Genomic DNA, 26162 nt, shown 5'->3' on the forward strand with positions numbered 1-26162 from the left:
GAGACGGTTTTTACTAATATCTATAAGAGACATTCCTGGAAGTTAAGCGGCTGGATCGAAGGATTTGAATCACTTTGCAAAATGACTTTCCAGAATGCTTGTGTTACATCAGCACTGTGAGTGCAATGATCAGCTGACCCACACCAGCACTGACACTGAGCTTACACAAAAGCAAAGTGTTCACACCTGCAAAGGGAATTGCTTTAATTTGAACATGGGGGCTGGGCATACCCTTGGTTTAGTGGCCATTTGGGAATCTCCTGCGAACAGCAGCATCTGAACATTTTGCATTTGCCACAAGAATGATGGGGTCACTTCTAGAGGAAGAAAAGATGAACGTTTGCAGGAGGGGTAAAGGGACAAGCACCTTTTTCCGATATGTCGCCTGGTGTTTTCTATTGTGGAGTTCCGGTTAATGTTGGAAAGCAGCCCAAGGCAGAAGCGGTTCTTGTTGTTGGAAGGATCAGTGTAACCATCCACCAACACGCTTGTGGAGGAGGCCTGGAACGTATCACCCACGCGGTTGTTGAGCTCGTAGTACACAATAGAGCACCAGTGCTTTGGTTCCTCATAAACAACAGCTTGAACATCTGCAAGAAGGAAAGAACTTTGCTCACAGTTACTCCTGGAGCACCCCAACCAGAAACCCCATTGTAAAACTGGCTGAGCAGGGTCGAACGAAGACAGGGAGGGGCAACTACGAGGATCACATGGGTCATTTCTGTGAGATCCAATGTACTTCTTACTAAGGCTGGCATTCTCCTTTCATTGGGGAACTGGCAGAGATCCAATATACCAGCTCAGCAAGCAGGGCAACAGCACTTGCTGAATACAAATGACTTATAACTTGCTCATTAACATACAGAAATAATTGAAGTCACTCCTGCTGGCACACTATCTACAAGTATTACAGTGACCAATGAGAAAGCAAGTGGCACAGGAACAGGAGGTGCCCGGAGATGTGCCAATGGGTTGGTGAAGAAAGGAACAGCTTTTGCCAAGCCTTGGCAGACCTCTGCTTTCTCCAAGCCCTGAAAACAAACTTCTTCCTATCATGAAGAATCTGCCTGGCTTCACAAGAGCTAGTGATGGCTGAAGCTCCAGTTTTGCTATAGCTCAGGAAGAAACCGTGCCAGCTGGCCATTCCTCCTGAATAAAATATATCTCTCTCATCCAGACGCCAGGCTAACCTCCTTCTATTTGCTTCAAGTCATGCCAAGCGGGTGTGTTTGTCTCTCCCTTCCCAGAATGGGCCAACAATAGAAACTACACAGGTTTACCAAGAGGATGCAGCTTGTTAGGCCCAATCTCTTAAGGCTGATGAATCTCCAAACAGATAATGCTTCTAAATGCTTTCAACCAAAAGGCTGGGAAAAGAGCCCTTTCTGCGTCAAAACCTCTTATGCATGCCTTTTGAGAGCCCAGGCACACAAACCACACCATTGCCAACTTGATCATTACTCTAATGAGTCTCATGGGGCTTCAGTGTACAAATATATGAAATAGAAAGAAAATCCATCAGGACTGGGAGATGGAGAAGGAGAAGAACAAGGAGGAAGAGGAGAAGGAGGAGGAAAAGGAGAAGGAGAAGGAGAAGGAGAAGGAGAAGGAGAAAGACTTCCACATCCTTTTGTTTGATTGCTTGTGGTTTTTCGAGACACAGTTTCTTTGTAGCTTTGTAGACCAGGCAGGCCTCTAACTCAGCGTTCAGCCTGCCTGTGCTTCCTGAGTGCTGTCATGTTCTTAACATAACCAGCCAGTTATTTGTTTTATGTAAGTAGCTTAGCTGAAAGTATACTATTTCCATTGTTTCTTTCTAGGCAATGCTTCCCTGTCTGCTGCTCTTCAAGGAGCAAAGCTTTAGTAATTCACAAGTGCCAAACCCCAGAGAAGGCTGTGCCATCTGTCACATAGGCCTTCTATCAGCTTTCAGCATTGTTAAAATTGCTATTCATTTGGCTTGCATGTGGACACATTTTTTCCTATAAAAGGCCAGGAAGATCTTGTGAAACATATGGTCTTTATCACAACAATTCCACTCTGCCTTTGTAACCACAACAACAAATAAAAATCTTAGCCATAGATAATACGTAACAAATGGGCACAGTGTGTTCTAATAAAGCTTTATTTACAAAAACAGAAAGTGGGCTGATCTGTGTGCCGGCAGTAGCTGGCTGACCCATGTTCTGGGAATCAACCACAGGTAACAACAGGAGAATAGTCAAAATATTTTCCTCTGAAAATACTATGTGATTTTTAAATGGCTCCAACTGGGAACATTTTTTAAGCTATTTTAAAGAAAAAAAACTTAAAAATAAGTCTCTATTTGGGGGTAACAGAGATAATCTCATCATGACCATTACAGGCCCCAAATAGGGTATTTTGTTCCCCAAATAAAAATTCCAAAAGTGGCATAGGGGCTATTCTGAAGACGTGAAAACACATGAGCATATAAATAACATGTATTTGTTATATAAAACAGGACTCAATCATTTCCTCCGACTATCTCTGTAAGCACAGAGATTTTTAACAACCTCCTGTGTATATAGGTATGTGAAACAGCCATACAAACCCATATTTATTGGTAACAAATCATAGACAGGTGCATTTTAAACAGTTATTTGATATATGTGCATATATGTATATAAATGCATATATGATATTATATGTATCACTTACTCATTTATTGAAGATGAAAGCAAATTAGCATGTTAAGGACACAGATAAACTTGTTTATTTTTCATAACAAATAAATCGTGGCTGATTATTCACACTGGTCAACATACAGATTGTCTTTAGAGGTGACTGACAGTTCGGTTTTCTAACCACCAATGCTGGAAACTCACTTCACCTAACTATGTAACACAAAATGGCAGAGCACTGCTTACGGCCATTTCAGAGACCAGTGGGAATCTGAGACCTCCATATTCAATTCTGAGATCCCATATTGGACTGTGACAGAGTTTAAGTAAAAAGATGGGCTCTAGAGAATTCTTTCCATTACTCTTAAAACAACAACAAACCTGTTTTCCATGTTTCTCAAACAGCTACCTTTTTAAGGTCTAAATGAGTAAAAGTAACATTAAGACAGGACATACAGACAATACTCTGACAACTCATTTTACCTCCTCTGTTGATCTCGGAGGGCAGTGCAGGTGCCATCATATTCGTTTCCATTGGCTGAGAGCCATCCTGGGCCATGGCATCTTGGGGAGGCTGGTAAGCAGTTGGGGGTATGTCAGCTACAAAGATTGAAAGAAAAAAAATTACATTCTTCAGGCACAAACTCTCCTCTGCACTGAGAGCTTTTGCATATGATTAGGCCTGCTCAAGTGTACACAGATGCATGTGTGTGCACATGTATGCAGGGGTCAGATGATAGCTTTAGGTAAACATTTTCCTTTTACTTATAGTTGGGAATGGAGGAAGCAATAAAGCATGGATCAAGTTTTAATTTCTGAAGGTACAACATGGATGCTAAAGTAAAATTTAATGTAAAGCACTTTAAGTGGCTCTATAAACATCCCGTCCCATCATTTTCCCACACAAAAATATCCATGCATTTCATGATGATCCTTTATTTATCGTGTCCCTCTTGATGTCGACTGGCAAGAGCTCTGGCACTAATATTTGAGATGCTTGTTTACTAACCTGTAATCTGTAAAGTGTAATCCTCTAATTAGTCACTATTACACCATCCGTTATGACTAAAACAGGAAAATAACTGGTTTTTGTCTTTGCTAAGTTAAACAAGCAGATGTTCTCTATCACTTCTGTTGCATTTCCTTGCCGTTAAAAGTACATATTTCTTGGGATTACATCACTGGCTAAATGAATCTAATTAAATGGGGAGGGCGGATACCCCAGTAATTAGCTCTTCTGCGGCTGCATTGATAACAAGGGTTCTTCAATGTTGGAAAAGCTTGCCGAAGCCGCTTCTCAGAACAGCAGTGTGTGTAACATGACATTTTCCCCTTTCTTTTTATGGAGAGCAAAGACTGGAACAATTGTGCCACTCAAAGAAGGATGCAGCTGCTTCAAAACTTACCAGGACTCAAACAAGCCATCCTCTTCTCCAGCTGTATATACAACTCCCCTCCCTACATTGATATTCTCCAAGCAATGGTTCACCAGGATGTGCTCAGGGTTCCACCCACCCCCCCCCGCAGGCCACGCCCACCCACCTCCCCAAGGCAGGCAGCGTCCCCGAATGCCCCCTCCTACCTGGCATCTGGAAAGGGCTGCCTGGGTCTGAGCTGGCGCGGGAGTGAGGGTAGGTGCTGCTGCTGCTGCTGCTGCCTGGGGAGTTGGGGTAGGTGTTGTTGGACGAGTGGGGAAACGGGTGGGTGCTGGGCTGCCTGAAGGAATCTGGAAACGTGGCGTTCGGTGGCATGTGAGGCTCATTCTGTCCCAAGTTATGGAACTGTGCCAGAAGGCTATGCTGAGGGTTGTACTCACTGTAACTCGGAACCAGCACGGGAGGAAGCACTGGGAACAGAAAGAAAACAGAGAGACAAATGAGAAAGGTTTAGTTTATATCCTCTCTTTCTTAAAACAGGCAGTGGACACAAAAGCCTTTGCAAATTATTCCCTAGTCTTTACTTTTACATGACGTACATATTCCACAAAAATACAAAAGGCCTTTGGAGACCAACATACTATTGGATGGTTGAGCTGGAAATTTGCAGTCTACCCCTGGGGTCTGAAGTTCCTGTGAGAGAAAAGTCACCTGGCCATCCCAGGAGCAGGAGCAGGGAGGGAGGCCACCCAAATCTGACACCATCCATACTTGGGGACCCTCAGAAATCATCAGCTAGGTGAACCAATCCATCAACAAAACCATCCTGAATGACACATTGTGGCAACTGGAGCCAATGGGAAGAAGGGCTGATAATTACAAAGTCATGAAGTAAAGTAAACCTTCCTCTTTATATAGTGATTGTTACAGACACTTGTTACAATGAGCGAAAGCTGAGTAGATAGAGTTCCTGTGCTCTTTTGCACACGTATAAATGAATACAAACAAAACTTCCCCCAGATATTTTGGAATTACACCCCACAACAGAAAGGTGGTATTGCTCTGATCTCTAGAGCCTTCACGGGGCACACACAGTCCACACCACTCACCAGGGCTCTCCACGCGCTTATAGTGATAGGGGTTGATGCACACCTCCTTCTGGTTGGAACCAAAAGGAAACTCACAGCAATCCAGAGGCTTCAGTTCATGGTGGCTCTGGAGGTCTGGCCAGCGCCACACTCGGCAATAAATGACATGAGGCAATCCCTTCCGGTGGGACACCTGCAGCCTGCCATCCAGGGAGCAGGGAATGGTGACACAGTTACTTGGCTGTCCCGGGCAGCTCAGGGCCTTCTCCAACTCTTCCATGTCCCCTTTCTTTTTCTTCAATTTTTTCACCAACACGTCCACAGCTTTCTCTGCCCATTTTTCTTCTTCGTCACCCTGTTTCTAACCTAGAAGTCTCTTCACAGCTGGACTTGTGAAGGAAAACAAGCTGGTCACATTCATAGTGACTGGTCTAATTCTTCAGGATCCTCACAGGGTGAAGTGGTGATGTCTTGAAAGGGGAGAGGCCAGAAGAGAGTTCAACTTATTTACATTGGTTCTCTTTAGTTTTTCCGTAGTTCTGAAAAGTAGAGAACGGCTCTTCCTCCTATTCCAAGAAGGGACCCAAAGTTAGCACCTGCAAAAGAAAGGATAGGAAACTGGCTTTAAAATCACCTCTAGACATGATTAACTGATAAGTGCCAGATACTAAGCACTTTTGTGTTCCCTGGATAATACTGCTCAGCTTCACACATGGGTGACTTTATTAGCGAGATGCAACCCCAAGCTAAGCTCGTGAGAATGTGTATTCTATCATGCCAGAAGCTGAAATGTGTTCTCCTAAAACATACATTAAAGCTCCAGTGCCCATTGCAACCCACTGTACTTGGCTTGGAGTGGCTAAGGAACTCACCAGGGTTAAATCAGATTATAAATGTGGGGCCTGAAGGCAACAGGATTGGTGGTCTTACAAGAGGAAGAGAACAGACTGCTGAGAGCAGCACCATGCTCTGGACAAAGGTCAGGGCAGTATTTGGGGCACAGCTATCACTCAGGCAATTTGCATATTACCACCATAAGCCTATATGCAAGTGATAAAATTCAAAGGACACCAAGCAGAAAACTGCTAAAAAACGAAAAAAGAAACAACAACGATTCTAACCTACAACCCTGTGGGAGACTGACCTATAACTGACATATACAAGAGTAAAGTGTAAATGTGTGACCCAGTTTATATGGAAACCAGCATGTAAATGAGTAAAGTCATTTGGAATATATGGTATTTGTGGCAAAGGAGCTAGCTGAGTGCCTAGAGTGACTGCCTGTACAGGCCTGAGTCCTGTACTCGGAGTCCACACTAAGAGCAAGGAGTGATGGTGCACGCTTTTACCAAAGCCCCAGGAGGCAACAGGAGGGTCTCTTGCTGGTGGACCAGCCTAGACCAGCTGGCAAACTTTAGGCCTTGAAAATGAACAAACAAAATAACCAAGGTGGACAACTCTTGATGGCTGCAACTTTCCCATACAACAAGTAACAAAAAACAATAATTAAGATCTCAGTATGGCTAAGAAGTCAACAGTAATATTATTATTAGAAGTAAGCACATTTTAACCATGCGTCATGAAGTAATTACAGTAGAGATGAAATACCTTAACTGAATGATTATAAAAATATGACATCGAAAATATTAAGATATAGCTGGGCAGTGGTAGCACACACCTTTAATCTCAGGCAGAAGCAGGCAAATCTCTGAGTTCAAGGCCAGCCTGGTCTAAAGGGAAGAGTTAGGGTTACACAGAGAAACCTTGTCTCTAGAAACAAAAAATAAACAAATATAGTGAGTAAGATGTGACACGCAGTGATTATATGGATGTTTATAGCTAAAATGCATTTACTGGGAGAGAGGAAAAAAGCCTGAAGAGGTGGACGGTGATTTAACCCCAAAGAAAATACAAGGAATTGAGAAATTATTTTTTAAGTATGCTAGTGAAAACCTACAAAACCAAAGCACTAATAAAATGTATAATCTCTTAGCAAGAATGATCAATAAATCAGAAAATTCACAAATGACCAATAAGAGGAATAAATTGTGGACAATCTTCCTGATCCTCATTCTTAAAACAATAGTGACCTTGAATGCTCACTGTAGCGAATTGGGATAGTCTGCACTTCCGGCTTCCTTGCTGGAGGAAATAACCTGGCCCCTCCATCTCACAGTTAGTGTATCTGGAGCACAGCTTGGGGCCTGGTAATTCTCAGTAAATGTTTGATGACTGGGCTCCAGAGAACTTAGGCTAAAATGAAATGATTGCACATTCCCTATGTTCCTCCCAGGATAAAGGCTCAACTTCACTCAACAGAGAGCTACTTTTCCTTTAGAAACAGCTTCGCCCTAATTTACTAGTTATTTTTGAATGTTTCATTTAACAGGAAAGAAAAGAGAAAACAAAGTTAAGCCATTATCAGAAGTCACTCTGGATTAGCAAGCACCTATTGATATGTTAATTCACTATTCAGTAAAACTTCACTACCCCCCAGAACTGGAAAAACCGCTTCTTCCCAGACTCCAGAAGCAAATTAGAGAGATTCTGAGTTTCCTCCAGCCCTTTTCATTTACCCCCAAAACAGCTTTTAAATATTTTGCCCTTCACTATATTTCTTGACCCTCCATTCCTGTGGGTCAGCTTGTTTCTCTCAGAATCACTTTCGGGCTGCTTTCTGACGAGGGTGCACTATATGAAGTGAGTGTCTTGGGGTTGAGGGGGTACCTAGGAGCCACCATTCTGTATCGTCACCCCGCCCCCCAACAGCTATCCCAAATGCCTGGAACTAGGGCATGTGGGGTGGGGCAACAACCTGAAGAGAGGCTTGATGTTTAAGGCAAGGAGCAGGGCACAAACATCCAAGTAACTTCATGGAGCAGATGGATAATCCAATGCCAGCCCCATGGGACTGCATTGTCCTCTTCTGCTGCTCCAGAGCCTCATCCAGAAGGAATGCTGACCCAGTACCAAGGATAGCACCATGTGGCTGGTAACTGTTGTTAAACATGCAGAAGCCAGGGTACAGGCTGATGCTTGCCTGAATGTTCCCAAAGTCTCACCTTTAAATCCTAACTCCTTACAGTAGTAGGTGTCCCCTCTTGAAGGGGTCAGGTCTCCATGGGAGAGTTTACCTTAGGGGGCAGAGGGGAACAGGCTCCAAGTCACAAAGAAACTCTGTCTCAAGGAAAAAGAATAAAATAATAAATAAATAAATAAATGAATAAATAAATGAAAATTGAAAACAGCAAGTGTGTATCACAGACTAAGAATTCTCTGCACTACATCACACAGTTGAATTTGTACATGGAAGGAATATATTTAATGAGTGACTGCTGATTCCATGTTGCAACCCCAGAAGCAGGTCTACTTGGAACGTGGTGTCATTGGAAATACTGGTAACCCATTACCACCCCCTCACTACTTAGCTGGGCCCTCCATCCTTCCAGTGGATGTTTCTAAAGCATATCTCAGAGACATGCCCCACAGGAATGGAGGGTCAAGAAATATAGTGAAGAACTCACCATTGCACAGTTAATAAACACATGCAGGGCTTTCTTGCACAGCTCTTTAATCACTTTAACCTCATTCCTGACGGAATGCTGGAGGCCAAGGCAATTCAGCTTCTCCTTTTGTCAATTTCCTGCCATAAATGTGCACCAGTCTGTGTGTGAAAAGCTGCAGGAGGCCCCAAGCTTGCTGGACATTTATAATTCTCTATTCCCTGTTAACAAGTAAATACTTGATCTGAGTTGGCCATTAGAAATCATTGGTGGGATGTGACGACACTGTAAATTAGAGAGAATGTCCCTACTCTTTTATGAATCTCAAAAATGAAATGGATATTTTGATATCGATTCAGAATTAAGATAGAAAGGAAGGCACAAAGTGGCAGGTGCTTGGGCATGAGAAGAGGTATGCAACTGTAATATCTACAGATAATTCTCACAGTGGTGTTAAAAAAACAGATCACAGAAGCAACACATCTACAGCCCAAAACTATGATCCAGCATGAGAACTAGGAAGAAAGTCAACAAAATGGGTCTAAAGAGAGTATTTAAGGTTTAATGATGACCTTTATAATCTGTATTCAGAAGCAGAAGGGTTTAGAACACTCACACTCCTATTAAAACAGTTACCAGACCACATAGGTAAGTCACATCCAATACCCACTGCATGAAGAAAGCCCCCTGTCCTGAAGAAATAGTCAGATTTTCCTAAAATGCCAAAGATAACACAAAAGAATATGTTTCCTTTCTGGTGGCTTAAACCAATGGTGGTTCTACTCTGCACATAACCCAGCATGGAGTCCCTTGCTCACAGTGTTTAATGACTAAAACAGAAAGCATGGAGGACCAGCATTAAAGTCCAGTTCCCTCACACACATTACAGGGGATTGAGGTTAGTATCAGTCAACAACAACAAGAGTTTTTGCTGTTGCCTTTAAAAGCCTCTGATCACTTGCCTGCTCTGTCCACAGAAACAGTAAAAGGCTCTTTGGTATTACCCGCCCAGAAAGAGATCTTTCTGATCTCACAGATAGCATCCGGGCCACAAGCTTTCCAAAGACTTCCAGCCATCCTCAGGCCTGGGAGCAATCACACTAACAGCCACACAGGGAGGCCTGCTCCTCGGAAATGCAAGTCCTTATCAGCTCTCTCTGTGTCGATGTTCACAGCTCAGAAAACTATACTATTAAAGACCAAAATAGTGAGTAAACATAAGTCAACACTACTTAACACATAACAAACAGAAGACATGCTTCTCCAGATGCTAGGCACGCATAATATTGCTTCCCCCTCTCCCCCAGACAAGTCAATGCTTCTAATCCTCCCTGCTACACACCCAAGTATAGTGGTCACAATAAACACAAAACATACTATGTCGCTCTGTGGCTCTGAGGATTTTCAGGGGAATTTCTTTAAGCTACACTTAAATATAAATATTATATCCAGACCGGGGGAGGAGGGGCTGCCTCTCAAAGACGCTGTGAATTAAAGTGCAAAGTGGAGAGAGGCAGCCAGGCTGGGGAAGGGGGGAGGGGCACACCCATCACTAACATTGGGAAGGGAAGGGTGACTTCTGTAGGCACCTCGAGCTAGCATCACCCTCAGCCACCACGGGGTCCCAGTCTGAGTGGCAACAGCAGTGCTCAGCTCCCAGCCAGGCTCCTTGGGGCACCACCAGGTACCTGTAGATACCTTTTGGCTGCAAAGATGACACGCCAAGGAATCAAATATAACACATTAAAACGTAAAACAAAATAAAAATATATAGCAGACTACATCAAAGATGGCCACAGTAACTTTAAAACAAGGCCCTTCTGGCAACAGGCAAAAATATCTATTTTGGGTCATTTACAAGTGAAGATTTTTTGCCCTTTCGAAGGGCAAAAAATGTTTGGTCAATTATGTTGGTGAATTTGAAATTTACCACTTTCAAGACAGTACCAGCAGTTCTTTGCTTATGGGGTAATTTCTAAATCAATGCGTTCATCTCTACTCTGAAGCCACTCACAATACGCTCAACTCCAATTAGGCCATTGATTTTGCTTCTAATCTCAAAGGTCTGCCTCCAAGCCAGGAGCCACCCAGCGTCTCCACACACTTTTAGGGCTGATACCAGAATTCCCCACAGCACTTTCTGGCCATATTTGGAAGATGAGGAAATAGCAGCACCCACTTGAGGTTCCCGAGACCCTGGCCACAAATCCCAAAGGATGGCTGGCATTTTCTAAACCAGAGCGCACCCTGGGATCCCAGACCTAAAAGTTAGTGTCAGGCCTGACTTTCTCCCCTCCCTGTGCTTTGCTAAAAGCGAGTCTGATCTAGGGGCTAGCGACTCCCCAAATATACTATAGGCAGCGGCATTGACTGGGCATGGCTCTGAGCTTTACCAAAAGGCTTGTTAAAACTGAACCCGCTCTCAGGACAATGCAGAGGCTGGGCCTCTGTTTCCGACCCGAAGGGAGAAGCTGGCTTGCAGAGGGCAGCCAGAGTTCTCCCCCGAGCCAGCGAGCTCCGCGGTGCACTTGCGGGCTGCAGAGCAGACTGGGATTCACTCCGGCTCCCGGATACTGCGGGCCCACTGTTCCCTCCCCAAAGGGACATTCCACTGCCCCAGACCCCCAATGTGTGTTGCCTTCCCGCGGGGAACCGGGCGGTGCCTTACCCGCTCCCTGAGAGCGCAGCATCTCTACCTGGCTCCAGAGCCAGCCAGTCGATGCGCGCCTGCAGCCCCTTTAGTGGCAACGTCCTCTATTCTCCACAAAGAAGGGAGGGCCTGGTAGAGCCATGAGACACCTTTCCCAAAGTGCCACCCGAGTCACCAGGGAGTCGGGACCCTGGAGCACTTGAGTCTGGATCCCCAGGAAGAGCCACTTGGAGCCCGGGCTCGCAAGTCCAGCCTTTCCCCACCTAGAGAAACGTGGCGGGGTAGGGGTGGGGGACGGGCGCCTCAGGGTCTAGAAACAGGCTCTGGGGCATCCTCCCACCTGGACCACATGGCGGACTCCCGGGACAGGTGCAGGCCGGGTGAGCAAAAGGGATCGTGGACGCCACTTACCTGGAGTTCGAGGAATTCCAGTAGATAGGCTATAAAACTGTTGGGCTGGAGATGGCAGTTCTGGAGAAAACCATCCAAAGTCCCCAACAGGACTTCCAAGCCGAGTCCCTCCTGAACCGGGCAAAGGCCCTGGCCAAGCTGCTCCCAGTTCTGTGCACTTGGTGACGAGTGCAGAGACTACGCCCTTGGGGGATGCCTTCCAGCCGCTGATCGAGGGCCTCCTTGCCTGATTCTGGCACCAGGCCGGCGGACCCAAGTTAGGATGGACTCACAGGGCAGCGCCAATCTTCGCAGCTCACCCGCAGTGCTGCCTGCCTGGTGCCAATCCCGACCCCGCTCCCCATTTCCTGTCCTTTCTCCCTGCAGCTCCCCTTCTACACTTCCTGCCACCCCCAAAACAGAGCTTTCAAAGCTCCACCAACTATATCCAGGTGGACTTTCCTTTACTAACTTGCAGAATGTTCTAATAAATAGCAAAGCACTGGGGTTTGCTTTAGAAAGAATTTGGGGGGTTGGAACACAGGATTCTGTCCAGATCTGTTGCTGTTTCACAAATCACTTACTCTAGTAACCGCAACCTCACTGTACACCACACAAGAGGGAGAGCATTCCATTCATGACAAGCAAATGACAACTAGCTAAAAAACGTATGGTGCTGTGCATTAGCCAATGCAACCAAAAATAGGGTGACAGTGTCCTTCACCAGGACAAGTCACTTCTAAAACCATCAACACACATCACAGATGGCAAAGTATCAAGACCAGTTAAATGGAATTCCAAGAAATGGAAAGATAAGCCTTCTACTGCTGGGGAACAACTATAACCATCTCCCTGTGTTTGCCCTTCAGCAGTTCTTTCAGTTACTTTCCAGTTAGTAAACCTAGTATCATGACTTCCTGGAGCGGTGGTAACTCCCATCTTCAGCAGTCTCATGGCCAGTTATGCCAAGTGCACAAATGGCTCTGGGTAGAAATCAACAGAATTGCAGACAACTGAATACCAGAAGCAAAAGCTAATTGCAGCATGGAAAATGTTCACTGGTGGCCACACAGACACATACACACAGCATATACTAGTACAGTTGAGTGACCAAGTCATTACTCAGAACAGCAACAGGCTTATTTCCTACATCCTAAGGGAAACTATAGCTCTTACCTAGGAACCTTCATTTGAAGCATTGAAGAGTCCTCACACCAAGCTAATTTAAAGGTTTAGTTTATAAGTCGAGAATTATGCAAACTACACAATATTAATGGTAAAAAGTACAAATTTTAAATACTATAATAAAAATAAAGAGCCAATATTTAATTCTATAACACATCAAAAATTTAAAATAACTCAAGAAAACAAACCTGGGAATTCAAGGGAACATCTGAATTGCTAATAAATTGTGAAAAAAAATCTCTTAACCTTTATAATGTGTACACAAAAGTGGTGGAACAAATTTAGAAAACAAATCACTACATTGTTGAAGTAAAAGGTGGGTACATATTGTTAACAAGGACATCCTTTTTTCTGTAGCCTGCTGGACAACAGTAATCAGTTACTAAGCACAGGAACGATTGAATATCTAGGAGTCTCTAACAGTAGACATTGAGATGTGTTATTTAGCCACTGTGATTTCTTTTCATAGTAGCAGAAGAAACTTAATGATGGAATAAAAGGCACAAAAGGGCTGATGTCAAGTATTTGAACCCCAGGTACTCTTCAGACACAGTGCTTGTAACACAAGCAGAGCAAAAGCAACTTTAATGGACACTTCCAAAACCTTGAATATATAACTGAGGAAAATTGAATATGAATTTAAAAATTAAATCAGAAGAATAAAGTGTAGGAAGGAAACTGTTTGAACTAACTTATGTTATGAGATTACATATTATAATCTATGCAGGTAAATGAAGTGAATAGGTATTTAGAGTGACAGGGTACCCTGTTTACTAAAACCTCACTATACCTCATGCCTACTTAAAATTCTATCATTCTTCTTTACTATATCAAAGAATTGAAACTAAAGCAACAGCATTTTCCATATCATGCAAACACAAAATAATCTACCATTTAATCATCTCAAGCAACATTTTCAATTCTAAACAATGATACGACTATTTCTGGGGACCGGGTTTCTTCACTATGCCGTACCTAAGCACCTCCAATATCATTTTATGGCATTTTATTGATTGGTAATTACTAGTATGCTTCAACAAACAAAAAGATGAGGCAGATTCTGCTGTATAAAATCCTGGTTATCGCTAAGTTTCCACATGCAAAAACACCCAAACAAAACCCCAAACCAAAAACTGAGTGATATTAAATATGTTTATCCCACAAATAAACATGCAAGGTTAAAGATTATTTTAGCCCTATTGAACATACAAAGTCAAGTTCTATCTGACGGTCCACCCACTCTGAAAGTGACTTAATTGTCCATAAATTTTAAAAACATATTTTCTAGTGTTTATTAAGTATAATTTGTCTCAATAATACAGAGCCACAGGTTTTGGATTTTTCAAAGATAATATTTGATGTTTTAACTCTTACCATCATAAAGTAGTATCTGTAAAAATATCCAGTAGTACTAATTCACAAGTTTATTCAATGTACATAGAAACCCTGTGAAAAATATAAACTGGAAGAAATCTAGTATAGTTCTAAGGCTTCTAAAGTAAATCACCCTTTAGACTTACCAGAACTTAAAAAAAATTGCTTAAACATATGAATTTATGATTTTACTTCATTCAGCAAAATCATTTATTTACAGTGAAAGAAACAAGAGTCTGAGAGAGACCATACTGCACGGTGGGTACTTCTGTAGCAGGTGACCAACTGTTATCCTTACCTCTTATCAGGAACACCAAGAGATACAGTATCACAAGGACACTGCTGTAACAACACCACAAAGCTCCAGCAAAACCCTGGGAATTTAGCAATGAAATTACCAAATTTTCTTTTTTTAATAAATGTTTTAAAAAACATTTTAAAATGTTTTTAAAGTTTAAAAAGTCAGCAAAACCAGCATTATGAAGTAGTAGACAGAGTATAACCCCGAAGTCAGTGGTCAGTGAACACCTTACCAGACCAAGTGACCTGAACTTCAGCAGGCCATCAACCATTACAGAATCCTAACAGTTGAAAAATACAACACTTCTAGGAGACAGCTATGATCTGATAAGGATCTGACATAATGGACAAGTGGGAAAAATAAAGGGATTGCAGATCGTAGCCCCTATTATAACAAGCTAACTTTCCAGACATTCCAAATTAAAACAAACAAAAACAAACAAACAAAAAACCCGACTTCAACATGAAGCTACAATACTAAGTTGTTTCACATTTCTTTGTAAAAAGTTCAGAGTCTGCCATTCAATTCTTGGCTTTTAATGAGAAGGACATATTTGGCCTGGTCTTCCCCTTGCCCAGGATAACTTTTTGTTCTTCTTTTTGTTGGCATTGGTGTTCTTCTTCTAGTTTCATACTTTCCTCATGAATTTTTCTTTATTCTTCAACATTTCTCAATTGTTCTTTGACCTGAAAGTTAACATAAGAATGAGATCAGTTGTTCACTTCTCTCAGTATCTTTTGGCTACCAGGTGACAATCCACAACATAAATGAACATATAGATCTCAGGAGAGGATAAAAGTAATTGAATAAAGAATTTAATTATTTCTATGTATTTCCTTTATCTCAAGTTTATGAATAATGGATTTTGTGGACGTCATGTCTTGAGAATAGACTTGATTTTGTCTTTATATTATCAAGATTAACAGTACCGAAAGAAAAGCACAGATTAGTCCCAATGTATGTATCTACCCAATTACTATATTTATAATTAGATAGACATATACAAGAATTATAGCTAAAAATTCCCACTGTGCCTCCATATTACACACACAATAGTAACCAAGAATTTAACCAGGTGGAGATGGCGCATATGTTTAATACCAGCAGTCAAGAGACAGAGAAAGTTGGGTCTCTGAGTTCAAGGACAGTCTGGTCTACAGAGGAAGTTGCAAGATAGCCAGGGCTACATAGATAAACCCTGTCTCAGAAAATTAACAAGGAATTTCTCTAATACCTAATTTCATGGAGTGAAAAAATTAGCAAATGTTTTGACCTAATGAATTATAAACTGCTATCTAATTTCACATCATCTACTGTGTGAACTTCTCAGGCACCTTTAAACCACTCAATTACAAGCAACTGACTAACTTTCTCTCCACAGGAGATGTCCCTTGTTAACCATGAAAAGTAAAGCTATTCAATTTGTACCTCCTTCATCAGGGCCTTCCCCTCACCTTCCAAAGATCACTCTCACCTCCTCAATTCTTTGCCCTTCTCCTGAAGGACATTAGAATCAATTAGCTGAGGATTCTGGATCTTAGAGTAGGAACAGTAACCAGAGAGTAGACCACAGGGACAACGCATGACAGCATGCAAAACAAAGCATCCCCCACCATTAATCGATCTTAACAGTGTTATTAGTAAGAAAGGCTGTTTTAACCCCTTGAATTTCTCCATCAGTCATCACCATGTTCTCCCATTTTTGCTGACTTTGACCTACAGTACGTACTTTGTGCCTAGACCTGCCTTCGAGTTCAAAGTTACATTCAAAGACACTGCTTCTGCCTCCCTATTTACTTAAAAGTGTTTTAAGATGGTAACCAACAATAAATCCAGCAGTTTCCAATTCTCTGAATACAACTTCTGTCTCCTCATGACTCCAGCGAGCTCTTCCCCATATTCTCATATAAAACAACTGACATGCTCCATTCACCATTACTTCTCTGGTCTTCTTTGCTTTTTAAAATAAAATGCCAAGGACTTTGGCAAAAGGTGAGAATAGTAATGGACTATTAGTGTTATGGAACACAAAATGCAAAATCATGTCTGAGGGTACCAAAATGGACAGAAAGTCATGAGACAGAATGGCAGACAGGTCGTGGTGCAGGCTCAGAGTCCTGAAAACTTAGAGCCAGTAGGAAAGGGGAAGGCACTGAGCAGCACCCGGAAATGGCACAGATAACAACCCAGAGCACTGGCCAACACCCCATTCTGTCCTCTTTCTAAGCAACTTTTCAGTAGCCTGAAAAATGTACTGAAGAGATTCAACTGCCCCCAAACTCTACAGACTTCAGGTTTAAGTTATTCTGCCCATTCTGTCCATTCTTTCTCATGGCCAAGTTCATTTTCCCCTTTTCTAATTTTAAAATTCACTTATTCATATAGTGGATGGAGGAACACCACAGTAGGGGTATAGACGTCAGAAGGCGACACATAGGAGTCAGGTTTTTCTTTCCATCAGGATATCAGAATTGATGACAAGCAACTTTACCCACTGTGCCATTTCCTGGCCACTATTTCCCCATTTACTTGAGAGTCTCACACCATAGTAAAAGCTGACCTCAAACTCAGGTAAGCTTCTGGGAACACTGTGACAACTCCTAAGCTCTGTTCTATGCTGTTCTACCCTGAAACAATCCATCAGCTGCTCATGCCCAAATTGTCCATTCTTTTACTCTTTCTTTGGCTTTGGGAGTTTTTTCAAGTCTGCTGTCAACACACCCTTTAAATGTTATGCATTTCGCCTGCATCTAAAATGGTGACAATGCTCCTGTTGTACACAGTGCTAAGAGACCCCTTTGCCTTCAATTTCCCAGTGATTTCTACAGAAAAAGAAAACTCCAGGTGAACCTCTAAAATTACTATGCCCTGTAAGCAGTGACACTGCCAATAAAATCCTCCCTTTGCAAGAAATTCATTCAAATTGCCATCTTTCCTAGCTTTGCTAATGATTCTAGCACAAAAAGAATGAAATATCTGGGGCTGGGGAGATAGCTACTTGTAAAATACCATGATTAGAACTATAATTCAGATAATCAAAACCCACACCTAAATGCCAAGCAGGTGTGGAGTCAGTCCAATGTCTGAAGCTGCCTAGTATGACTAGGTGAAAATAGGTGAGCTCCTGGTTCATTGAGTGATGTCAAGAGGTTGAGCAGACAGGAACTTTAATTGAGCTGGGTGGCAGTGGCACATGGATCTCTGTAACCTCCAGGCCAGCCAGGTCTACAAAGTGAGCGTGAGTCCAGGGCAGCCAGAGATACACAGAGAATTCCCCTCTTGAAAGAAAAAGCAAGAAAACAAACAAAAAATCCTTCTATGCTAACTATATACATCAAATTATGTATTTGTGATGCCAGCACTAGATACTGAACCAAGGAGCATGTGTGAGCACATTGGGAAAACTTTGGCAATTTTTAAAAATTTATTGTGTACACAATGCATATATGTATGTGTGCATGCCAGAAGAGGACACAAGATCTCATTATAGATGCTTTTGAGCAACCATGTTGTTACTGGGAAATGAACTCAGAACCTCTGGAAAAACAGCCAGTGCTCTTAACCTCTGAAACATCTGCCAGTCTAACCTTTGGCAATTTAAACACCCAGGCTTAATCCTATGTAACTTGACCCTAGGAAACCATAAAATCTTTTGAGTGATTGTCAAAAGGACAGAAAAACTCAATACATGTCAAGTCTTTAAAATCACATATATGATTTCTGATCCCAGCTGTGATGGATTCACATGCATACTGGAGAGCAGCTAGATTCATCAAAACTACCTTTATAATAAATTTACTCAACAGTTTCAGTTCTTGGAGTTTCCTTCATAAATATACCTGTAAACATGCAAAATTTATAATGACTGTGTGTGTACAAGTCAGGGAAGCAATGATGCTCTCTCTTCAATAGCTTCTTCACCTTGCTTTTGGGAATGCTTCTCACTGGGACTACAGCTAGAAGCTGAGTTACCATGGCTTGCCAAAAGATTCAAGGACAATCTACCCAGGCTACAACAAGCGTGTGTTGTAGGACACATGTGTTTAGGATAAAATTCAGGTCTTCATACTTACATAATAAGCACTTTTCTGGGTAAGACATCTTTATGGACCCCCAGATTCATAATTCTACAGAGGTAGAATTATCGTAACAGTTTGTAAAAGGAAATGATCAAGGCTAAATAATCTATAAAACATGTGTAAAAATATTGCATACATATGAAAAAAATTAAAACAGGAGGCTGGAGAGAAGGTTTAGCAGTTAAGAGCAGTGGCTACATTTCCAGAGGACCCAGGATTAACTCCCAGGTCCTACATAGTGGATTCCATCCACCTGGTCCCAGAGGATATGATGCCCTTTTCTATTCTCCTTGGGTACTGCACCCATGCCATGCACACAAACACAGGTAAGCACTTATACACATAAACAGAATGACTGTTTTTTAGAAGCAACAGAACAGCTTGGGAGAAGGTTCTGGGGTAAAGTGCTTTCTATGCAATCAAGGATCTGAGCTCAGACCTGCAATACTCACATAAAAGTTGGGCTCAGCAACTGGCCAAATGTAGCACCTTGAAAGTGGAGCTGGAAGATCTGAGGTTCTCTGAGCAGTCACAGTCCACACTAAATGGTCGGTACCAGGTCTATTGAGTGACCTTGACTCAAAATGATAGGAAAGACTTACACAAGACACCTTATGTCTATCTCTTCCTTCCACATGTATGCTCCTGTCCTTGCTTGCTCCTCTCTCTCAAAACAATATTCAGAAAAGAAAGAGCCTGCCCATTCTGAAACACAATTCTTCATTACAGATTACCTGAAACAAGAATACCAGCAAACAGCAAGCAGAGGGTCTTACATTTGTGTCATCAAGGGAGAATAAAACAGTAATATATTTATCTATGCTTGAACATGCATTTCAAGAATTCTAGAAAAACAAAACCATAACCGAATGTCTCCTTTTTAGGTGGAGGATGGTAAGTAGACAAGTGAGTTAAGACAGGGAGTTAAGCTTTGGTTAATGCCAAACAAAACAAGACTTTAAATGTTATTAATCAAACTAGCAAAATCTAGTAGCAAAGCTTGCTTTAAACACTGCACTGAGCTCAAGTCTCAGAAGCAGTTAGCCCAAGGATAAGAGACACTTAAAACTGCTGCACTGGGAGGGCCGCCATCTCTCTCGTATAACCTAGTAATATCATGCATCTCTAGGGCTAGATGTTCAAACAACTAGAAACCTGTACTCTTCAGTGAATTAGCATATAAGCCAAGCTGGCAAACACCCTGTGCATGCACTCACATGTGTTCTTTGTGCTAGTGCAGCTAGCTTCACATTCTTGACAAATGGAATGTTCAAAAACAAATTTAAGTGATTCTCGCACCAATGGACAGTTAATCTGGAATTTAGAGTATCTGTGAGCCTGGTGCCTTGCCAATCCCTTACTTGCTAGGTATTTTCCTAGATACTCACTTCCCTCCCCAGCTGACACCACTTGTCCTCTCCTCTCTTACTGCGCCCTGTGTGATGAGAGCTGGAGCATCTGCTTTGAGAAAAGCAGAGCACAACAGGCACCTTAAACAAGGTAATTCTGTGAACACCTGAGGGTCCAGGAAGGTCAGTGTTTACTCCACTGCACCCACTAACACCACTGTTTCTGGCCATTATGACTAGAACTCTGGATCCCATGCCTTGAAAAACAAGTCAGAAAACTAAAAGGAGCTGTGTCTCAGTGTAGGGCTTGGCTGCTCCTCCCAGCATATTCTGCACCATCTAGTTTACCAGAGACTACTGCAACATAGTTAGCATTATCCTTCTTGGACTGTCTAAAATCTTCAACAGTCTAAAGGAAGAAAACACTTTTTATGGTAGTGATTAAAATGACAAGAGGAAAAATGGAAAAGTGCACCCACAAACAGGTACCACGCCCCTCCTCCGAAATGTGGGCTTCCATTTTAAGCCCTCTAAAATACAAAGCTTGACTGGCTCTTCCATTTGTAATTCTTCCTGAGCATATATATTAAAACATACCTTGTTTTTCAAAAGAAGGAAATGTTCTAAAAGTAATTAGTGCCATGCACAGTAGGGCACACATACACTTATGTGGCAGAGACAAAAGCATCAGAAATTGAAAGGCATTCTCAGCTACAAGACCCTGTCTCAAAAAACATAAAGATTAAACACATTTTAAATTTCAATGTGTTCATCAAAGATAATTATACTTTTCTCTAAGTTTTCATGTACTAAATTTGAAGAATAAAAGGACAAAACAAAAAACACAGGTGGGAATTACCTGACACATACTTGTGATCCCAGCATTTAAGAAGCTGAGGCAAAACTGCAAGCTCAAGCCAGTCTGAAAACAGGGTAAGAAGACACAAGCATCCAAGATGTGCTGACTTTATCTTACTGAGGAAAACATGTTTCAAATCTAATATACAGAGTATTGCTTACTACCATCTAAAGGAATTTCATGTCCACGCCTTTACTACCCTTTCTTCTCAATTTTAATTATTTATAAACTCTTAAATAGTTTTCAAGCTTCAATTTTACATACTTTAGATATTTCATATTTCCTAAAATGAGAGTTAGATGTTGGATTTGAAGAATACTGTCTCATAGCTTCAGAAACACTGCTCTAAACACTGACTGACACACACACACACACACACACACACACACACACACACACACACACACACACACACACACAAACACACACACACACACACACACACACACACACACACACACACACACACACACACACACACACACACACGCCAAAAACAAAACAGTTCAGGTTTTCCTTTTGATCTTTTGTTCTAATATTTCAAATTATGGGCTGAAGAGAAAATTCAGAAATTAAGATCACGTTTATTATTCTTGTAGAGAACCCAGGTTCAATTCCCATCACCCACATGGTGGTTCACAACCCTTTATCAATTCAGTTCCAGGGAATTTAAATCCCTCTTCTGACTCCAGACACCAAGCACACATGTGGTACACAGATACATGCATATAAAAATGATGAACAAATATAACAAAGATTAAAACAAAATATACAATTTCACATTCAAAAGATAAACTCTATCCTACACATAAATAGGATCTTTTCACCTTTGATTGAAGGGACCAGCTCCCCATTTCGGCAACCATAACAGCCTAACTCATGCTTGCCACAAATTGCCTTGGTCACTAGGAGGTCAGATGCCTGCCTCGTGGCAAGGAACCAATCAGAAGTTAGCTGGTGGCGCTATGCTTTACAGCTCTGGGTGTGCTTTATTGACAAATGCACAGCAATGAAGTGTAAAGCATAGCAACCACCCTGGGAGAGCCTATGGGCCATAACAACCAGTTGACCAATCAACACAGGCAAGCCCTCCAAGTCTGGAGGCACACCAATAGTGAGTCTGTGCGTACCCATAGACACTCCCCTTACCCTGCCCTATAAGATTTCTGGCCCCGTGGTTTCTCTGGGTCTTTTCCCAGCCATCTGCCATGGTGGATGGATGAAAGGCTGGTGATAACATGGGGTTAGCTTGTTAAACAACTGCAATAAAAGACTCATTGCTTTTGCATCGAAATGGTCCTCTTGGTGATTTGTGGTTTCAGAATTTGGGCACAACACTATGTCCCCAATTCTTTCTCTGGGAGAACTTTTGAATTGTTCATTCATTTCCCCCTGAATGACTGCAGTTTCCTTCAATGCCTAGAGCTCCCAGGCACTGCTCCCTGGCACAATCATACTCAGAGGGTCTTCCCCGTCTTGCTCCCTCTATTCTATGCCCTACCCAGCAAGTCCATCAATTCTCTCTAAAGCACCCAACAGCTACTTTGAGGACAGTAGCCCATCTTCCCAGTTTGTGTCTGTTCAAGCCACTCTAAGGAATGCCCTTAGAAGCACACCTCTGCTTCTCACAGTTTTCCTAAAAACAGTGTTTTCTTCCCTAGCATAAAAGGAACAAACCCTCACATGGGAAACCATCCTCAGACTGATTTCTTAGTCACTTCATTTCATATTTTATTACTTACATATCTGGTGTCATCTGCTGAGATGTGTACAGACAGCACTGTTACCTAGTCTCTAGTCTAAGCACTTGGACATTTTAACTCATATATTGTGGCCGCCCTTGGCCACCACTAAGTCAAATATCGGGTGAAAGCCTGGACATTTGGATGAATGGCAAGTCGCTTGATCCAGTTTCTGAGAGAATGTCTCTCACCTTTATTGTGAGAAGCTATATATAAAAACGTACAAAAACCTCAGGTGATATTGATGTTATATAACAAAACAGTTATCAAGTAAGAACTATAAGATTTTAATGACTCTATCTTACTGCATTACTATAACTATCTATCTTCAACTCCATCAAAGACCATAGAAGAACAATGTATAAACTCTAGAAATGACAGACTTATCTTGCTTCCGAGACAGTCACCCAAATTTTCTTGGTAATGTTGGGGCATCCATTTTTAGCCTACAGACCACAATGTGTATCCCAGACTTCTCAGCAAAGCAGAAAATTCTAAAACCTCCACCTGCATTGTCAGTTTGTCGGTCACCTTTTTTCTGTGTGCAGTAGAACATCCGGTAGACTCTTCCATGAAGCAGGAACCTTTCATGGTTGCCCATCTTGTTTAAGCACTCACTTTCCAGTGAGTCCTGAATGTCCAGTTTATAAATCAACAGTCAAACAGTTCAGGCAAGAGCAGCTTCTTGCCCAAATGGCTAGTCTTGCCATGTCAAAGGCAAACTTTATTTCTTCAATGCTCATTTTCTGCTCAGATGTAATTGGTGTGCCGGGAGTAGTTGTGTCTCACTGTCAAGAAAAACCCTAAACCATTTAAATGCCAGATATTCTGTAGGTCTTAGAATGGTTTGAAGAATATCTATATATCTAGAAAACCTAACTAATATAAACAAATAAACAATACAAAGTATCAACAAATGAGGATCCATTCCAATACAAAGTATCATTTCTATATTATATTCCTCCTTTTTCCTTTTAAAAATGATTGCCTGTGACCACTACCATTTCTAACTGAACAAATTTTAAGGAAAACAAGTATTCGGATTACCTGGGCCACTGCTTCAAGGGGTCCTGCCCCATGAAACCATATCAGTCTGGAAGAAATCCACAGCTCTTCACCCTCCATGGAAAAAAAAGCAGAAATTTCCCTCCCAAGTAACCTGTACTTTAACAACTGTTGCTCCTTCCCCAGCAATTACACAATTTAAAGACAACACAATGGCATTCTTTTGTTAACAGTCACACATTATGATCACACTTCATACACACATGTGTGGCCATTCTATACCTACAGAAGGTATATACATCTTTTGAACAAAACTCACATAGGAGAAGAGGTGTCAGGGGATGGCCATCCTTACCATAGCTTGGCATCTTTGGAGGACCTGCAGGACTATTGTATCTTTGTCGATTCCTGTATGGACTTTTGTAGGGCCTGGTTCTTTTCTTCATCTGTTTGGACATATACTCCTTTCTCATCTGATATGATCGATGATGTGGATGGCTTGTGTTGAGGGCTTGGGGAGGGTTGCTGGAAGTCTTGGTCTATGTAATTCACATTACCAGTACTCTTTTTTGGAGCTGGGTTGTTAGTGCCACTGGGTACAGGGGATGAAGACATTGGGTTCTGCATAGGGACATAGTTCTCCTCACAGTCTCCAGAATCAGTAATGGAGATAGAACGGCAGTACTGGGAGGAGCTGCGATTGAAAGTGTTGTTGACTGTGGACCAAACCTTGGTGACAGGTGACTTGAAAGGGAGCTCATTGATAACAGTGTTGTTTCTCAGGTCAAGGGGTTCTGGCTTTGCTTTTCGGCCAGGCTTGAGGTGGCAATAGACAGGTGGTGGCTGGATCTCGCTTCCTCGGCTGGCAATGTGAAGGGGCATTGTGCTCATGGGGATGTCAGAACCTGGGTTTACAGACACATAGTTGTCATCAGAGCTGGCATTGTTTGGTAGACCCACGATAGTCTTTTTTGGAGATTTATCACAGCAGCAGGCGGTTTCTCCATCTCATGTTGGGTACTTGTAGTCACTGTCTGGCGGTCTTGGTTGAAGGCTGCTCCCCCGTGGTGTCCTGGGGTGCAGTGGTGGGGGAGCTGTGGCTGAGTCCATGGGAAGGTCTCCAAATTCCCTACGTGGGGTGATTCTGGGTGCCTTGAAGGTGTACACATCCTCACTATCTGAAGCAGACACTGTGAAACTGCCCTTGGTGTGACTGTGTGAAGCCAGGCTACGAGGGGGAACAAAACCACTGTATTGGCTTGGCTTTGGAAGGCTAGAGAAGTCATGGACCTGATTGCTGACTCTGTTGATACAGTGTCTATTGCCCTGGGCAAGTTTCTGTGCAGCTGTATCACTCTCCTGCTGGGTGCTCTGAGAGAAGCTGGCATTCCTTGATTTTCTCTCCTTCGACTTATGCGTTGGTGCAAGTGTTGATGCTCCTGAGGTGCAATGGTAGACGGGGCAGGCTGGATGTGGCTTGTTAGACGAGGCAGGCTAGACTGTGAAAGGGCTGAGGACCTTCTTGCTGGGAACAGGTGCTGACTGGAGCTAGTGAAGAGCGGTGACTATGACTGACTGAAGAAACGTTTCTCAGGGCATCAGTGCTCTCTTTAGTCTGACTGAAGCCACAGATCTGGCAGATGCTCTGGACCCACCTATTCCTATCAGCCTCTGTCTCAGCCACCAGGTAGAAAGTGCGCTCATTGGTCTTGATATCAAACATAAAACTCTTTTCAAGCTCTTTTTTGCTAAAGGTCAGGCGTATACCCAACTGCGTGCAGAAGTTTAGGTTGATGATCTGCAGGGGTTTCTTGGAGTGTTCATTCTTATAGTATTCTAGAACACCTGGGGCACCACTCATTTGACCACTCTGCAGGATAAACCAGCGTTTCTTCCAAGCATGGTGGTCCAACTTTTTCTCAGGAGGTGATTTCTCCAGCCAGCCTGTGCACAGCACATCATTGTCGGCTGACTGGAGCCCACAGCTGGCTTGAGTGGGCAAGGTCTCGGGCTGCTGGGTCTGCTGGCTGCTGGTGTGCTGCTCACAGGGGAGTGATTCCTCAGTGGAGGGTTTCCTGTGTTTCTTTAATAATTTTCTTAGCATTATTACTTAATCCAAAGTTAAAAATGAAACCTTACCAGTCTCTTTAAACATTATCTGTGTGATTGACTGTGATCTCTCTTCCAATCCAACTGGCTAAGGAGTTGAGGTAACCCTTTTCCTGTTCTTTTACAATCCAAATCTCTTAGGAGATGAGGCACCCCTTTTCCAGTGCCTTTACAGCCAAACTCTCTTTGGAGTTGAGGCATCCATTATCCAGTACCTTTCTCCAATCCAACTCTCTTAGGAGTTGAGGTGCCTATTTTCTAGCACCTTTTGCAATCCACCCTCACAACTCCTTACTTTCTTACCAGCCTTCTGACAGTGATCTCTCAGGATTCCCTTTCTTTCTTGCTCTCTGTGGGACCTCAATTTGTGGCTCCTCTTGGCCACCACTAAGTCCGAGTATCGGGCTAAAGCCTGGAGATTTGGATGAACCAAAAGTTGCCTGGTTCACTTTCAGAGACACAGTCCCTCACTTTAATTGTGGAACAGCCTTGTATACAAACTTACAAAAA

At 42.5% G+C, this 26162-nt stretch overlaps 2 protein-coding genes across 2 annotated transcripts; both read right to left on the reverse strand.

The window, feature by feature from the left end:
• Positions 1–367: 367 nt before the first annotated feature.
• Positions 368–5386, reverse strand: LOC113838875 (mothers against decapentaplegic homolog 1-like; the record flags this gene model as incomplete). The annotated part of the gene is made up of 4 exons (XM_027434378.1): positions 5128–5386; positions 4225–4488; positions 3126–3242; positions 368–590 (listed from the first exon to the last, which is right to left on the reverse strand). Coding segments are annotated over exons 1-4 (863 nt in total), but the record flags the coding sequence as incomplete, so codon positions are not given.
• Positions 5387–23930: 18544 nt separating this feature from the next.
• LOC118239800 (GRB2-associated-binding protein 2-like) lies at positions 23931–24509 on the reverse strand (the record flags this gene model as incomplete). Its single annotated transcript, XM_035453768.1, has 1 exon — positions 23931–24509. A coding segment is annotated over one exon (579 nt), but the record flags the coding sequence as incomplete, so codon positions are not given.
• Positions 24510–26162: the final 1653 nt, after the last annotated feature.

This window comes from Cricetulus griseus, unplaced genomic scaffold (assembly GCF_003668045.3).
Source record: "Cricetulus griseus strain 17A/GY unplaced genomic scaffold, alternate assembly CriGri-PICRH-1.0 unplaced_scaffold_213, whole genome shotgun sequence".
Lineage (NCBI taxonomy): Eukaryota > Metazoa > Chordata > Mammalia > Rodentia > Cricetidae > Cricetulus > Cricetulus griseus.